Raw genomic sequence first — 18,362 nt, 5'->3', positions numbered from 1 at the left:
AGTATCGTGTAACAACATATTCAGTCTTATTCAGTCTAAAGTCTTATAAGTCTATTAATTTACTGTTTGGCACTTTATTTCAACTTTTCAAATATGTTCTTCAAGTTTGTGTAAAATAAACATCTTTCCAAACTGATATGCAATGTAAATAGGGAACAGAATGGGATTGGGAAAAGGCAGATTTGAACTCTGATCAGTCGTGTCAAAAGTAATATCCGTTGTTCTTACTCTCACACTACTAGTTATCAGCTCTGTGTCTTTTGTCAATTTATCTAGTCCAACCAGATAATGGTGGGAGGAGTTAGTGTAAAAAGCCTTTGCCAACCACTCCGTTTTAAATATGTAAAATTTGTTCCAATTCATTCTTAGGAAAAACAAGACAGTTCTGTTTTTTTTTTTTTTTTTTTTTTTTTTGATTGCTAAGTATAATATCCACATTTTAATTTGTTTTTCTGTAATAGTTTTGATTACTCATATATTTTTTTAATAATACTGAATGAGTAAATGTGTATATTCAAAGCAAAGAGATGTTTTATATTAAATGTAGTTTATTGCAGAACAACAATAACGTTTTCAAAACATGAACAAGCTAATTTTCTCAATAAAAGACTTAAAGGGATAGTTCTCTCTTTATAAGATAATTTTACAATATTTTTGTATTTTTAAAAAAGTTTGCAAGTGGTCTATTCAAAATGTAAATTTTTAGGTGAACTATCTCTTTAATGTTTATCAGGTAAAACGTGTGTTTGTACAGTAGGCCTACTGTATTTATTTTATATCAGTGGTGTCTGTTGTTGTTGTAGTGGTGCATTTAAGTTCACTTCACCTGACAAAATGCCTTCATTTCAGAACATCCTGCAACATTATCAAATATAGACGACACTTGAATCGCACATATTTTAGAGTTTAAGGTTTGGTGCCATACTTTAAGGAGTATGGAGTTATTCAGCCATATTGCTGCTCCCAAATGACAGACAGCCTCACTGACTTACAGCCAAAACATTACACTAAAATCACACAATTTGCAGTGTATTAGAATAAATATCATTTAGGATATATATATAATTTATATAGCCTATGCATCATCTTGCTCGTAGTGACAGTATAAAATGCTTGAAAATAAAGCTTCATGTCTTTAAATTCATATGCAGTCAGCATCATTTCTCTGAATAAGTTGTGAAGCATGTATATATATTATTTCCTGATGTCTTTTTGTTGACAAACATCAACTTCAGACTCTTGGAGATCTGGGAAACTGTTAAAAAGCTACAGGTCAGCTCAAATTCTTCAGCTTTTTACTAGCATGACAGTTTGCATATGAATTTAGTGTTGTATATATATATATATATGTGTGTGTGTGTGTGTGTGTGTGTGTGTATATATATATATATATATATATATATATATATATATATATATATATATATATATATATATATATATATATATATAACGAAAACACTTTTCTGTGTAATTGTTTTTAATCGTGTAATCGTTTACAGCAACATATTTAAATAGTCATAGTAAAAAACATGTCGAAATTATATGCATGCCTTACAAAACATAAATCTGTATTCAGATTTCAAAAAGAATCATTTTGATATTTGCAATACAGTTGGTGAGGTGTCTTGTCCATCTGTTGGTCTGAAATTCCCTTCTATAATGGAGATGAGTGTAACTTTTAATAAGCAGGGGAAGTTAAAACTTAAAAAAAAAAAAAAAAATAATGACTTGTTAGGACTCGTTAGGTAATGTTTTCTCATTAAAATACATTGATTTCCTTTTAATTCAAAAGAATGTGACTTAAAATACTAGGGAGTATCAATATGGGGGATGGTGGCTTCACTTTTTATGACGTCAATCCAGTCATTTATATAAATCAGCGGGCCGTCCTCCAGGAACAAGGCTGAGAAACACTGCTTTAGATGATAATCAATTATTACAGAGGTTTTGTACAGTTAAACGTGTTTCAAAAATGTCTGTGATGTTTCTATAACAGTGTGAGTTGTGAAATACTCTTCTCACAGATCAATTGAAAAGCTTCAGTACATTCAACATCAAGCCACCCTACTAAATTACCCCACCCTGGCACTGTAGGCACAGCCACAGTCACGACACAGTTCTCTCTTCTACCTCCATTAGGCTCTTCAGAAGCCCAGAAGCTGAAACTACAGATCAGCATTAGATGTTCAGTGCTGCTTTCTGTGATATGATACTGACTGTAAGAATCATTTATTAGATAATAATCAGTTCAGTGTTTTCTCACCCAGAGGTCAGGTTGCTGTTATCAACCCATTTCCATGTGTTCTCCACATCACTGTCAGTCAGACCAATATAGACTATAGCAGAACCAGTCATGTTCTTCACAAAATCCTGAACAGATGAAACATTTGCACATTTATATCATAAACATACAATAGACTCATTTCATCTGACCATCTCTCATTTAGCCATTAAACACCATTAAAGCAACTCTTACTTGTTCTTCTCTGTTGTTTATGATGATCAGATCTGCTCCTCTCTCTGTACAGTATCTTCTGCTCTCAGTCCAGCTCTTATTCTCATTCGACATGTAGTAAAGACTGGATTTATAGTAAGTCCATCCATCTGTAAACAACCAGTTTAGCTGTTAGCTCTTTATTCCCATAACTTATAACAGATAGTAAACTCATAGATTGTATTCAGTGAAAGTTACTGAGAGCACAACTCAACTCCATAATGCTTTCAAAATGTCTGCTTTATAGAAAATAACTTGATAGATTAAAGAAACTTTACCATAGCTTTGAAGTCCATTTCTTAGCTGGTCTCTCTCATTGATCAGATTTTTGTTCTTAATTATTAGCTGATCTCTCTCTTCTGTGAGGTTGTTGATCTTGGTTAGTAGCTGATCTCTCTCTTCTGTGTAGTTTGTGCTCTTTGTATGGATGTGAACACACAGCACTATGACTGCAGTCAGCAGAAGAACACACAGCAACACCAAACACACTGCAGCTGCTCTGGAGCTTCTGTTCCTCACAGAATCACTTCCTGAACACCACAGATTTGAATTTTTTTTTTTTTTTTTTTTATCCATTTAAAACAGCACACATAAACTGAAAGTATGAGTGAATTATTAATCTCAGTACCTGTGAGTTCAGATGATTTTCCTAGAGTTGAGTCTGTAGTCTCTTTTCCAAAATGACCTTTAATAACGTCATCATTTTCGTAGATATAATCAGTGGTTTGTCCATCTTTTCTGTGCATTTTGCAGGTTGTACACCTTTCTATATTTTCATTTACACTTTGAGACAGTTTCAGTGTCGTCTAGAAGCCAACAAACTAACTCTAGTTAGGACTGTGTTTTGTTCCTCAGCTGTGTTTGTGTGTCAAGTATTTTTGCAGAAAGGAACTGTTGTTTTGTGGAGATGTTTCATTTATTTTTACATAAAGGAACTTTAACGCACCGCAGAAGTACCATAGAGGGAACTATAAAGATCTGTTCTCAGGATTGTAAGATAATTTTATGATTAGTGATTCTAACAGGTCAATTTAGCTCAAAAGAATTATTAATTAATTTATAGGGAATTCGAAAGAATCACTTATTACGACTGAGCAAATGACTCGTTCAGGGTTAATTTGAACCGGCCGTAACTATCAGCTCTGCAACGGATATAAATATCCGAAATATAGTGAAACACTATTTATTAGCAAGGTAACTTAGATCAGCAGTTTAAGACATTAAATTCGTAAGCACATAACACAAGTAAGACTTCTCTTTAAACTACAAACAAGACTTTATTGTTTATTCTAACACATAAAACTAATATCTAACACAAACACACGCACACACACATTCATACGAGTTGCAGAAAGGAATAGAGTGAGGAAAGAGTGAGATGATGAAATCTCAAGATTCTATATGCACTTATAAGACATGACCTGAACGAACCATCAAACATTAATTTAACCTTTCTATTGTTTCGTAGGTTATTAAATCTATATCAAAATACACCAGTTCAGCTTAAGAGTCTGGAGGTTACTTGCTCGTTTTGCGTTCCTTTTGGGAATTCCTTTGGTCAGCGTCAAAGGGGGTTTCCCGAGTTTGTTCGTTGGCTGGTGTCCCCGTGCTTGGATAGATGGGGCGGCCAGTCACGTGAGGTGCTGGCAGATGAATGAAAGTCTCTGTTGAAGCTGGCTTTGCAGAAGAAACGTGGACCGAAATCTTGCCGCAAAACTTAACTTAGAACCGAGACTCACAACGGAAAAGAAAGGAAACTAAGAAAAGAAAGGAAATTGAGACGAAAGTAGATGATGGCTTGAATGCAGTTGTTTAACCCATGTTCTTCTGATCTTGATTTGGGTTCTTTCGTCTCTGCCCGTCTACATGGTTACTGGTCTGGTTTAGATCTTCATCTCCCGCTGCATTTTTGTTCTGCACTAAACTTAAACTTTGTTCTGGTGTTAAGATTTTAAACTCAAATGTCTGCCCAGCCTCCTGGATCAGTTCTGACCAATTAGACACTGTCTTTATTTAGGAGGTGGCGTTCTCTTCACTTCTTATCATAAATCAAGCTTATCTGTGCTCTCCTTACTCTCTAAGCTCTAGCAGAGAGGAAAGAAGCCACAGTTTAGACATTATTACTATTATGAGAATACGGAACATTTCACACAGATTTCACTCAAGCCATCTTTTGAATTAAGAACATACGATCGTACTGATAGGAAGCATGACACACTTTCATTCAAGCATCTAATAGTTATAACAATTACATGAATTATATGGGATCTAAGCATATTAGACACACACATATATTGTAGACACAAAATAGAATCATGTAGTTGCATGATGTTTGATTATAAGTGCATCGAGAATTGTTCTGGGATGATTTTTATCTATTTTTGTAGTCAAAGTCTCAGTCTCTTTGGTTTGAAGTAGGGATGTCCCGATACCACTTTTTGCAGAACGAGTCCGATACCGATACTTAGATTTTTGGTACTCGCTGATACCGATACCGTAACCGATACCTGAATTTTCACTGCATTTTTAATTTTTAAATGTATTAGTAGATAAACCAAAAGAATATAAATCATATTAGTTGGCTTAATTTGTTCATCAAATATATATTTCTTTCAGTTATTTTCATGCTTAGTTAAGCCTGCTAAAATGCATTGTATGAGTTTCTGTTACTGTCACTGTTCATTCTATTGCTCAATCATATTTTATCTTTCATTTAATAGCCACAGCAATATTTAGAGCTGCTTCAGCAGGGCTCAGTGCTGAGGATCGGGTCAGCGGTTCAAATGTTTGTCAAAACCAGTGAAATATCAATTATTTAATCCAATTTTGATAGGCCTATTACAAAAACTACCAGCATAATTAATGTGAATTTAAAACAAGCAGTCAGTAACAAAATAAGAACAAACAATCGAATTACAAAAAGGACAAATAAATACAATAGAACAAAGAAAGACAAATGAAATAAACAGTGTTTGTAGAGTTTTTCGGGTAGATCTAACTTGTACAGAAATTTCAAAAAAGTAATCAAATGTGAAAAAAGCATTCATTACTGTATAAATTATATATAGATGGATATTTTTGTAAAGTTGAAAAGGGTAGCCTATTTAGTCAAGAGCAGTGAGTATTTCTTTGTCCTTTGTTTGATTAACATTAGACTGCTGCTGCCCCTTTAAGACCGAACACACCGCACCGACCGCATTTGAACATGCTACGTTCATTTGAGATATAACCGACTTTGTTTACTATAGGATACTCGCCAAGACAGGCGTTATTACACAATTTTGTGTGAATTCGTCCGTACAAGCGCAATATGTGAAAGTCTATTTAATTCAGTATTCGCGCGCTGAGACGCTGCTTTGGATGTTTGCGTTCATGAAACTTGACCTGCACACGTCCTGTAATAATGTAGGGAACCACTCGGTATACTTAAATCAGGTAACAGTTCATGTTTTACTTTACTTACATTTAGTTTTCATCCAAATAACATGTGCTGAGTGAGTGAACAATCAGCAATCAAGAGCATCCAACAGAAGTGCGCTCTCTCTCTCTCTCTCTCTCTCTCTCTCTCTCTCTCTCTCTCTCTCTCTCTCTCTCTCTCTCTCTCTCTCTCTCTCTCTCTCGTCAGTTAACGTTAATAATAAGCTGCCTGATGCCTCGTTTTATTTTCTTTGCCATTGACATCCGACTGAACAAACTTTCCACTGATGTCTGTTTAAAGGGATGTGCTCGACCAGCTCGCGCGTCTATGCCTCACAGTTCACCTCCACAAAGCACTCGTGGCGGCCAGTTTCGTTATGCAAAATGTACGTGGTATCGGTGCGTGGTATCGGCGAATTTTTATGAGTACGAGTACGAGTATATGAGGACAGTATCGGCCCGATCCCCGATGCCAGTATCGGTATCGGGCCATCCCTAGTTTGAAGTGATTTCAAAACTCTGGGTCATTCAGAGGTCCTTAAGGAGACTGGGGTCTGTTTTGTGTCTGTGTGGAGTCCAGCAGCTTCTCTGCTGTTATCTTGATCGAGCACTGAGCTGTGCCATCTCTGAGCCAATCATTCCTTTCCAAGCTATCTCACATTGACAAGTTCTTCCTTTAGTTGGGCTCATCTCTTTGAAGCTTGCATGGCCGTAAAGTTCTTAGCTGGGGTTTTTCGTTGGTTAGGTAGACTGGCTGGAGCCTTCTTTTATGGCTCTGGGGTTGGTGATTTGGTGTCTGGAATGTTGAGTTCTGTGTGGAATTATGTTTGAACAAATCACCTGGAAGATTCATTTGTATTTGATTTGCACTCAATCCTACAGGATCTATTGATTATTTTATTAGTAAAATGTCAATAGTTAGCTGCTTGTTGTTTTTGCTATAAAAGGTTTAGTTAAGAAGTGACATTATCTTTGTAGATACATATAAATTATGCACATACAATTATATGTAAATTGTATCTACATTTGAATTTCTTAGAAAAATGTAAGTTTTAGATATAGGTAGATGGATGCAATTTCCACTAACTGTAAACATTAGTTATTAATTACCCTCAGTGCAAAGAAAGGTTTTTTTAGTTTTTTTTTTTTTATTATTGTTTTATTTGCACTTAGCCTAGAGTGTGAATAGTGGCAGATACTATTTGCACCTCAGTAAATTGTAGTACATTATCATAGTATCGTGTAACAACATATTCAGTCTTATTCAGTCTAAAGTCTTATAAGTACTGTTTGGCACTTTATTTCAACTTTTCAAATATGTTCTTCAAGTTTGTGTAAAATAAACATCTTTCCAAACTGATATGCAATGTAAATAGGGAACAGAATGGGATTGGGAAAAGGCAGATTTGAACTCTGATCAGTCGTGTCAAAAGTAATATCCGTTGTTCTTACTCTCACACTACTAGTTATCAGCTCTGTGTCTTTTGTCAATTTATTTAGTCCAACCAGATAATGGTGGGAGGAGTTAGTGTAAAAAGCCTTTGCCAACCACTCCGTTTTAAATATGTAAAATTTGTTCCAATTCATTCTTAGGAAAAACAAGACAGTTCTGTTTTTTTTTTTTTTTTTTTTTGATTGCTAAGTATAATATCCACATTTTAATTTGTTTTTCTGTAATAGTTTTGATTACTCATATATTTTTTTAATAATACTGAATGAGTAAATGTGTATATTCAAAGCAAAGAGATGTTTTATATTAAATGTAGTTTATTGCAGAACAACAATAACGTTTTCAAAACATGAACAAGCTAATTTTCTCAATAAAAGACTTAAAGGGATAGTTCTCTCTTTATAAGATAATTTTACAATATTTTTGTATTTTTAAAAAAGTTTGCAAGTGGTCTATTCAAAATGTTAATTTTTAGGTGAACTATCTCTTTAATGTTTATCAGGTAAAACGTGTGTTTGTACAGTAGGCCTACTGTATTTATTTTATATCAGTGGTGTCTGTTGTTGTTGTAGTGGTGCATTTAAGTTCACTTCACCTGACAAAATGCCTTCATTTCAGAACATCCTGCAACATTATCAAATATAGACGACACTTGAGTCGCACATATTTTAGAGTTTAAGGTTTGGTGCCATACTTTAAGGAGTATGGAGTTATTCAGCCATATTGCTGCTCCCAAATGACAGACAGCCTCACTGACTTACAGCCAAAACATTACACTAAAATCACACAATTTGCAGTGTATTAGAATAAATATCATTTAGGATATATATATAATTTATATAGCCTATGCATCATCTTGCTCGTAGTGACAGTATAAAATGCTTGAAAATAAAGCTTCATGTCTTTAAATTCATATGCAGTCAGCATCATTTCTCTGAATAAGTTGTGAAGCATGTATATATATTATTTCCTGATGTCTTTTTGTTGACAAACATCAACTTCAGACTCTTGGAGATCTGGGAAACTGTTAAAAAGCTACAGGTCAGCTCAAATTCTTCAGCTTTTTACTAGCATGACAGTTTGCATATGAATTTAGTGTTGTATATATATATATATATATGTGTGTGTGTGTGTGTGTGTATATATATATATAACGAAAACACTTTTCTGTGTAATTGTTTTTAATCGTGTAATCGTTTACATCAACATATTTAAATAGTCATAGTAAAAAACATGTCGAAATTATATGCATGCCTTACAAAACATAAATCTGTATTCAGATTTCAAAAAGAATCATTTTGATATTTGCAATACAGTTGGTGAGGTGTCTTGTCCATCTGTTGGTCTGAAATTCCCTTCTATAATGGAGATGAGTGTAACTTTTAATAAGCAGGGGAAGTTAAAACTTAAAAAAAAATAAAAAAATAATGACTTGTTAGGACTCGTTAGGTAATGTTTTCTCATTAAAATACATTGATTTCCTTTTAATTCAAAAGAATGTGACTTAAAATACTAGGGAGTATCAATATGGGGGATGGTGGCTTCACTTTTTATGACGTCAATCCAGTCATTTATATAAATCAGCGGGCCGTCCTCCAGGAACAAGGCTGAGAAACACTGCTTTAGATGATAATCAATTATTACAGAGGTTTTGTACAGTTAAACGTGTTTCAAAAATGTCTGTGATGTTTCTATAACAGTGTGAGTTGTGAAATACTCTTCTCACAGATCAATTGAAAAGCTTCAGTACATTCAACATCAAGCCACCCTACTAAATTACCCCACCCTGGCACTGTAGGCACAGCCACAGTCACGACACAGTTCTCTCTTCTACCTCCATTAGGCTCTTCAGAAGCCCAGAAGCTGAAACTACAGATCAGCATTAGATGTTCAGTGCTGCTTTCTGTGATATGATACTGACTGTAAGAATCATTTATTAGATAATAATCAGTTCAGTGTTTTCTCACCCAGAGGTCAGGTTGCTGTTATCAACCCATTTCCATGTGTTCTCCACATCACTGTCAGTCAGACCAATATAGACTATAGCAGAACCAGTCATGTTCTTCACAAAATCCTGAACAGATGAAACATTTGCACATTTATATCATAAACATACAATAGACTCATTTCATCTGACCATCTCTCATTTAGCCATTAAACACCATTAAAGCAACTCTTACTTGTTCTTCTCTGTTGTTTATGATGATCAGATCTGCTCCTCTCTCTCTACAGTATCTTCTGCTCTCAGTCCAGTTCTTCTTCTCTTCGGATATGTAGTAAAAACGGGATTGATGGCAAGTCCAATTAGCTGTTAACAGAACAAGTTCAGCTGTTAGCTTTTTATTCCCATTACACTCACCTGTCAGTAACTTATAACAGATAGTAAACTCATAGATTGTGTTCAGTGAAAGTTACTGACAGCACAACCCAACTCTATAATGTTTTTACAATGTCTGCTGTATAGAAATGAAATTCATAGATTAAAGAAACTTTACCATAACTCTGAAGATTTTTTCTTAGCTGGTTTCTCTCATTGGTCAGGTTTTCATTCTTGGATATAAGCTGGTTTCTCTCATTGGTCAGGTTTTCATTCTTGGATATAAGCTGGTTTCTCTCATTGGTCAGGTTTTCATTCTTGGATATGAACTGTTGTCTCTCTTGAGTGAACATGACACACAGCACTATGACTGCAGTCAGCAGAAGAACACACAGCAACACCAAACACACTGCAGCTGCTCTGGAGCTTCTGTTCCTCACAGAATCACTGCCTGAAGATGACAGACATTATGCTGGTCTATTTTCTTCTTCAATTAAAACCATTTACATCAGCTTTTATTAGTGAATGTATTAGCAATCACAGTTACCTGTGTGTTGAGGTGTTTGGGTTTTCGCTGTTTGGGTGTCGAAGTCCTCTGTGTCTTTCTTATGTTTCATGTCTCTTACAGCCTCAGCAGTGATGTAGATATCAACTGTCTTCTCTATTCTGTCCTCTGAGTCCATCATTGAACCTTTATCCATACCATCATTCACAAGCCCAGACATTCTTAGAGCAGTTTGGATGTATTGGAAGTATTAAAGCTATAAGTCAAATCTAACTAACTAACATCTCACCCAAAGTGCATTTTTGTGCTCCTGATGTCTGTCTGTGTGTCTGTGGTAATATTTCATATATTGTAAAAAGGAACTTGCAACATGTAGGGAGTTAACACAAATGTCACAATTTTCTGCAATGGGATTGGTTAACTTGAAGCAGTGACATTTTTGTGACATATAGTGACATATATATATATTCAGTAACACTTTCTCTCAGGCTGTCTATCAGTATCAGGGGTATACTTTACAAACTTCAACTTCTCATTCTATTGTCAGATGATCAAGCACATAAGACAGATGAACTCAAATTATGATTTTGGGGAAGCAAATGCTCTTAATTTCTCTTTTATTCAATTGCTCAATGGCATGTGACTCATGGGTTCATTTAAATCAAACAGATATTGAACGCACACAGTGTCAGACATTCTTCTATATTAGAGAATGGCTGTAACTACCGGCTGTCAAGATGCTTCATCATGGTCGCTTTGTTCTGCGACTTCAGAAAAGCTAAACTCAGCAGGCAAGCCAGCTAAAACTATTATGTTGCTAAACTGTCAGACAACTTTTCCCTCCTCTCTGTCGTTTACTTTCTCTTCGTCTCTCAGAGCAATTTCTCCCACCTGAGGTTTTAATTGTCGGAGCAACTGAAGCGACGTGACAGAAGTCATTTTGTGGTCCATTATGTTTGTATGCAAAAGACAGGCCCAACAATTAGCATGTCACTGAAAAGCATTGTTCTACACTTCCCAGTCATTAAAGGTAATCTTCCTGAAAAATGCGCTCTTTTCTTCAGGCATCACCTTCATATGGGTTATATGTCTCTTAAGGACCTAAATTGTGAAAAATCCGATCATTAATAAATTTTAAAGTAAAACATCTGAATGTCTTTAAAACAATATCTACATATAAATAAGAACTAAGTGTTTTTGGTCTGTTTAAAGCTTTATATTTTAAGTTTTGTGCTTTAAACAGACCAAAACACTTATTGTATTATGCTTTTTTTGGAATGTATGTGGAAAAATACAATAGTAATTTTGAAATGAATTTCTTATTTTGACTTTCTAATAACTCCCTTGACATAACCATAACCTGACAGCTATTATTGAAGCTTTTCCTGTTTTTATTTATTTATTTTTATCATATAAACAATCAGAGAATTGCATTATGTTTTATATTTGGGGTTCCTGAGATGGCTACTGTGCACAAAAATAATATAACTGACTATTTGCAGGTTTTTAATCGTCAGTGATATACAGTAGTATACACTTCCATTCAAAACATTTGGGGTTATAAGGGGTTTTTTTAAAGACATTTAACAGACAAATTTAATTGATTGATCAAAAGTGACAGTAAGAACTTTTACATTGGTAAAAAGATTTCTATTTTAAATAAATTCTGTTCTTTTAAACTTTTTATTCATGAAATAATCCTGACATAAATGCATCATGGTTTTCACAAAAATATTAAGCAACTGTTTTAAACATTGATAATAATGAGAAATGTTTAGCAGGAAATCAGCATATTAGAATGATTTCTGAAGGATCATGTGACACTGAAGACTGGAGTAATGATGCTGAAAATTCAGCTTTGCCATCACAGGAATAAAAAAAAAAAAATCTGAAAACATAAATTTTTGTTTGTAATAATATTTCACAATATTACTGTTTTTCTGTATTTTAGATAAAGTTTGTTAGCCTGGTAATACCAAACTCTGCTACTTCGCTTTGCTTCATAGACAGAGTCTGGAATGGCATAATAGAGAAGGGTTTTCTTTCTCGCAGGGGGTCGCTTGTCTGAAGTTTAAAATCATTGGTTACCCGTAAGCCAATCACATAACGTTTGGTTATGGCGTGTGTTATGCGCATGCTCAGCCGCATCTAACTTCCACTGTAAACACATGTATGATGCGAAAACAAAAACCATCGAGCGAAATACCGGAGTGAACATGGCTGTGAACGACTTTTGCAGATTATGTGAAGTAAATCTACGCATCCACGGTACAATCAGCGTCTACGTCACGGCTCTCAGCCCGCCCCCTGTTCGTTGATTGGCCCGGCTGTTTTCAGGCCGGAGGAAAATGGAAAGCTATGACGCTGTCTCAGACTGAGTACAGAAGCGAAATGAAATTGAGTGTAGTCAGGCTAAAAGTTTGTAGGATGTAGTGAAAAGCTTAAAAAATATATGTGGTTAGTATAATTAGGTTATTTCATGAAAATATTAAGGTATCAGTAATGCAATTTACCCTTTTCACTTGTATTTGCATAAGATCTAACTTTATGTGCAATAAACCGCAAATTAGAGGAAGTTGATCTTGGCACTATTAACAATCTACACAACAGACTGATTGTTTACTAATGATAAGGACTCTATTTCTCATACAGTGTTTTTCTAATAGGAAAACAATATCTTAAGAGGATTTTTGCACTGTTACATTGTCACATCTTACCATTCGGTACCAAAACGTATTCAATGGAATATGTTGAATCTAAGAGGTGTGGTGTTAGCTATTCCGAATTATACATTCATTGTCCTTTCCCACAGTTTTTCACTGTCAGTCAATTTCAAACACTGTCTATACAGAGAGGAAATTTAAAATGGCCCTTGCTTATTTTCCAACAATTTGATTGGCTGCTACCCTGGAGCGTGTATCAGGTCTTTGTCTTGGTTGACAAGAAGTCAGGCATGAAGGATATGACATTGTAATGAGTCACCGTTATCGCGGCCATTAGAAGGCCCGCACGCCGAAGTTTGAGTGACTGGTGTAGGAAGGCAGACGCTAACAGTCCGCGTGGATCCATCAAGCTCCTGCCATTGTTCGCCCGCATTAGAGGGGCAGCTTTCTAATGGTAATTGAGTTTGTTTCGTTTGCCGAAAGCAGGAAAAATGCCACCGGCTCCACTGATGAGGGTCCTTGATTAGGCCTCAGCTTTATTTCCCATTCTTTTTACACAACTGGAGAGAGCGTTTCACATAAGTGATGAGACAGGCTCTCTTCAGCAGGACCCCAAGAGGGAGTTTCGCGGTCCCAGCGGGTCCCCGTGCACGCGTAATGCGGGAGCTTTATGCTGATGTGAAATGCCAAGGGTGCAGGCAGCCATCCATCATTGTTATGGCTTTGGCTTCTGTTTGGACTCAGTGCAGGAGACACATTTTATTCCCTATATTAATTATTTTACTCATTGCAGCTTTAGTTTACTTCAGCTTTAGTTGCTCAGAACAGATTTTTCAACTCAAGTACATCTGATAACACGGTGCATTTTACCGGTAAATGTTAACCGATCGCATAGCCTCTTTCCCCAGATATTAGAGGCTAATTATCCAGCCCAGGTTCTACCAAAATTGTAACAAAACTCCAAATATGTACCTATACATACAATAGGCTGCATTCAATTCAAGCAGTTTCCAAATGAAATGTACACTATAGACTGTAAAACAGCCAAAGCTTTATTCTTTTTCACACAAATTATGATTAAAGGGGGTGATTATTGATTAATGCATTTTCATGCAGTTCTTTGCACAATACTATGTTATCACCTCAAAACACTTTTAGCATAGTGGATGATTTTGTAAAGTAATACTGTTATGCACTTCTCCAAGACACAAAGTTGTGGATCCAAATTTATTTTATTAAAGGGCAATCCAAAGGTGTAATCCAATAAACAGACAAAAGGCCAAAAGCACAAGAGAAACAGTCCAAACAATAATAGGACACAGGAACACAGGCAAACAGGGAAAACCAAGAACCAGGCAAAAAGTTAAAACCATGAACATGAGAAACAAAACAAAAAAAGCGTTCAAAAATGCAGTGGAGACACATACAAGACTCCACAAAGAGTGACTGAATAAACCAGGCTTATATAGGGTGAGCTACCAAGGCTAATGAGACATGGCTGAAGACAATCATGGATGATGAGACCGGGAAGTGAGTTATGGGAGATTATGGGTTATGGGTTATTGTGATAAATACAAAGTTCTGGCATGAAACTCTAGATGGTGCAGGTTAATAGGTCATTTTACTCATCTGTTCATAATCACATCGTTATCCATATAGGGCACAACTGATTAGTTCCGTCTGTATCAGTAGCCAGTGAGCTCGCTGCTCAACCTTCAAATACTTGGGTAGCATTTGCCTTAGCAGTGCAGCGCGCTTCAGAAACCCTCCACCTTCCCCAGCTCCACCTGTATAAATCTGCTACGGGTAATTCATGTACACTATATTGTACAGCAGCAGCACGTCTGTTTTGCTCACAGTAGCGTGTCGTGTACAGTGGTGGTCAAAATTGATGGCACCCCTGATAAATGAGATAAAAAATGGCTGTAAAAAATAAATCTGCATTGTTTATCCTTTTGATCTTTCATTAAAAAAATTCACAAAAATCTAACCTTTCATTGAAGTAAAATAATTGAAAGTGGGGGTAAATCCACATTATAAAATAAATGTTTTTCTCCAAAACACGCTGGCCATAATTGTTGGCACCCTGTTATTAAATACTTTTTGCAACCTCCTTTTGCCAAGATAACAGATCTGAGTTTTCTACTATAATGCCTGATGAGTTTGGAGAACACCTGACAGGAGATCAGAGACCATTCCTCCATACAGAATCTCTCCAGATCATTCAGATTCACAAGTTCATGTTGGTGCTTCTTCTGTTCAGTTCACTCCACTCATCAGGTTAGGGAACTGTGACGGTCATGGCAGAAGCTTCATTTTGTGCTCAGTTACCCATTTTTGTGTTGATTTTGATGTTTGTTTTGGACCGTTGTCCTGATGGAAGGTCCAACCACGGCCCATTAAAAGATTTCTAGCAGAGGCTGTCAGGTTTAGATTTTTTATCTGTTTGTATTTGCTAGAATCCATAATACCTGTATATAATGTATATAATATAAAACCATAATAATGTATCTGAACAAGATGTCCAGGACCTCCAGCAAATAAATATGCCCACAACATATAAGATCCAGCAATATATTTAACCATAGGCATGGGGTACTCTTCATCCCTGTGTGCACCAAACACATCTGCTGGTTTTGCTGCCAAAAAGCCCTTTTTTTGTTTCATCTGACCACAGAATCCGGTCCCTTTTGAAGATCCAGTCGTGTCTGACCACTGAATATGCTGGAGTTTATTTTTGGAGGAGTGAGGAGGATTTTTCTTGAAACCCTCCCAAACAACATGTGGTGATGTAGGGGTTGTTTGATAATTTTTTTTAGGCTTTCTGACCCCCAAGACTCAACTAATCTTTGCAATTCTCCATCTGTGATCCTTGAAGAGTCTTTGGCCACTCAAACTTTCCTCCTCACCATCCATTAAGACAATATAGACACACGTCCTCTTCCTGGCAGATTCGTAACATCTTTAGTTGATTATAACTTCTTAATTATTGCCCTGATGGTCAAAATGGGGATTTTCAATTCTTTAGATATTTTCTTACAGCCACTTTTCAACAATCTTTTGCTGCACATCAGAACTATATTCTTTGGTTTTACTCATTGTGATGGATGAGCAAGGGAATTTGGCCTTTGTGTTTCCTCATATTTAAACTCCTGTGAAACAAGAAGAACAAGAATTTCATGTTCCTAGTCACCCTGGTTTGCTAAAAAAGGTAAATATTAATGGGAATATACTTCAGAGATATTTTTCTCATAAAAAATTCTGGGGGTGCCAACAATTATGGCCAGCGTGTTTTGGAGAAAAATATTTATTTCATAATGTGATTTACCCCCCAATTTCAATTATTTAAAGGTTAGATTTTTGCGAATTTTTTGAAGGAAAGATCAAAAGGATAAACAATGCAGATTTATTTTTTACAGCCATTTTTTATCATATTTATCAGCGGTGCCATCAATTTTGACCACCACTGTATGTATTGGCAGTAAGTCCCGCAGCAGCAGTAATAACCTTTAGCAGCAGAAGCAATAAAAGCAGCGTAGCAGATCTATTCCGCCAAGACCAAACATACAACATTGTCATACCCATTTGCCGATGCCTTAATCGGTTGTGATTAAGGTTGGGCACATTGTTTTCAAACGCAACCTTTTACTCACTTTCACCTTTTAGTGCCACTCATCAGACATTTCATTTCTGAATTACTGAGATATGTGCATGAACTAACATAACAAAATGTTGGCACAGTCACGTTTATCTGTTTTGGAGAAATTTGAACATGCTTTTTAGTGCCAGTCACACAAAACGTGCAAGAAGCAACATATTACTGTATCAATTTGCAAAAATGTTGACACAGGTACATATTTATCATAAGTCTGTGTTGTAATTTTCTGGATCAAAAATCTGCCTCAGTAAACCAACGATTAGACGAGAATATAGCAATGGACGAAGGCATTGTGAGAAACATAATGGCGGAGGATGTGTCATATCTCGTAGCAATAAACATCCAGTCGGTGAATGGAAAACTCTGTTTCTTGAGAGTATATGAGTTGAAGAGGGCAGAGCTAATCAGGAAAAGAAAACGAAACGGTAAACTGATAAACAAAGTGTCCTTTAACGTCAGCAAAAAGGTCACTGTGTGTTCGTGCTGAAGAATATTGAAGGGCTGATTTGTAGCAGTGAACTTTTGGCTACAAATTTAAATCATTAATACTTGTCCGTAAATGTCAGATCGGTAATAACACTCAAACCAATAACATGAAGTTGCTGTTAATGAGTTAAAAGCAATAGAGTTAATGAGCTCCTTTATAATGACTTGTGTTATAATGGGATGCTCAGCTTCTTCTTAAGTCTGATATAATCAAATATTATATTTCACAGAGGTGCAATATGTTTCTCCAGCACACAGTGTGCAATAACAATTGAATATTACCTTAAGCTATTGAAGTCTTTTATTCCAATAATACAAGTGTTAGACATAAAGTGAAGCCTCACTGGACTGCCTGACTCAGTACTGCTTTCCAGCCATAGTTGAAAGCAATATCAGATGTCAGCGAAACAGCAGTGCCCCATAGACTACAGTAACTGAAACTGCAGGCTAAAAAGAGCGAATCAAGTGTTAGACCGAGTCTCATCTGCTTTAAAGTATTAAAAGTCCCCCAGCGCTGCCTGCAGACACCCACCCTTACACGAAAACAGTACGACAGCATTTCCAGCCCACCCGCTGTAGCAAGTTTTTACCAGGCCTGTTGCTATTTTATGCCGTTTAGAAGAATAAAAAAAAAGTCATCAAACCTGGGAAATTGCACAACTTGAAGTGTGGGAATTATTGACCAATGAATGTTAAAAAAACAATCCAAATCAGCCTGATCATTCAGGAAGTGTTTGGCCAGTCCTGCAAGTAACCACACACAGACTGGCCTGAAAACACTGCTCTGCTGTGATAAATGTTGTATCGTAAAAGACTGAGGATGTCTTGAATAATGCACAATCCGAGGGGTCCGTTTTCGCAGCGACACTGTGTGTGGTTACAGTATGACTGGAAAGATGTTTCTGCTGACCTCGATTTCATCCTCATGCACAAATCCCAGGTGTCCCTATGCTGTCAGACGCACACTAAATTGCTTTATCAAGTGGCCCCTTATGTATTTATGAATTCTGTGTGTGGATCGCGTGCCGTGAACGAGGGCCTGCGCTTCTGTGTGGGAAATGAATAATAGACGGAGTGGAAGGGGAAATATGGACGAGTTATACAAGCAGGCCTTGGGGTGGATGAGGGCGGATGAACTTCCCCTTCATCCTTCCTCTGACAAACCGCAATTTATTATGGTAAATATGGAAGGTAAAAGGCAGAGATATTTTTTCCTTGTCATCTAAAAGTCGCTTTCTTAGAAAACACCGGACCATCTACCCTCTTTCTCTCTCCGTCTCTGTCTTTCCCTTTGAGGGCTTCACGCCATCCTCATTACAGAAAAGCCGACACACAGTCGCACAGCTGCTCTATCGGCATCGATTTCACC

At 36.3% G+C, this 18,362-nt stretch overlaps 2 protein-coding genes across 7 annotated transcripts in view; one reads left to right on the top strand and one right to left on the bottom strand.

Annotated features, from left to right (window-relative positions):
• cadm2a (cell adhesion molecule 2a) overlaps positions 1 to 18,362 on the top strand; it is a 476,687-nt gene that overhangs the window by 341,886 nt on the left and 116,439 nt on the right. The gene's annotated exons all lie outside the window — the stretch shown is intronic.
• LOC308683273 (uncharacterized protein) lies at positions 8,532 to 10,513 on the bottom strand. Its single transcript, XM_081353641.1, has 5 exons — positions 10,229 to 10,513; positions 9,860 to 10,132; positions 9,545 to 9,672; positions 9,332 to 9,438; positions 8,532 to 9,233 (listed from the first exon to the last, which is right to left on the bottom strand). Exons 1-5 carry the CDS (start codon positions 10,404 to 10,406, stop codon positions 9,056 to 9,058), a joined length of 864 nt encoding a protein of 287 aa, XP_081209767.1. The 5' UTR covers positions 10,407 to 10,513; the 3' UTR covers positions 8,532 to 9,055.

Source organism: Scardinius erythrophthalmus (genome assembly GCF_964197995.2).
Source record: "Scardinius erythrophthalmus genome assembly, chromosome: 23".
Classification (NCBI taxonomy): Eukaryota; Metazoa; Chordata; class Actinopteri; order Cypriniformes; family Leuciscidae; genus Scardinius; species Scardinius erythrophthalmus.
This window is presented reverse-complemented; position numbering and strand designations above follow the sequence as displayed.

Bases quoted from the DNA above. Each gene is read 5' to 3' on its own strand.
- LOC308683273 (XM_081353641.1), bottom strand. From the start codon at position 10,406: ATGTCTGGGCTTGTGAATGATGGTATGGATAAAGGTTCAATGATGGAC. The intron at 10,133-10,228 runs GTAACTGTGATT...TGTCATCTTCAG, and splicing joins CCAAACACCTCAACACACAG to GCAGTGATTCTGTGAGGAAC. The intron at 9,439-9,544 runs GTAAGAGTTGCT...TCATCTGTTCAG, and splicing joins TAAACAACAGAGAAGAACAA to GATTTTGTGAAGAACATGAC.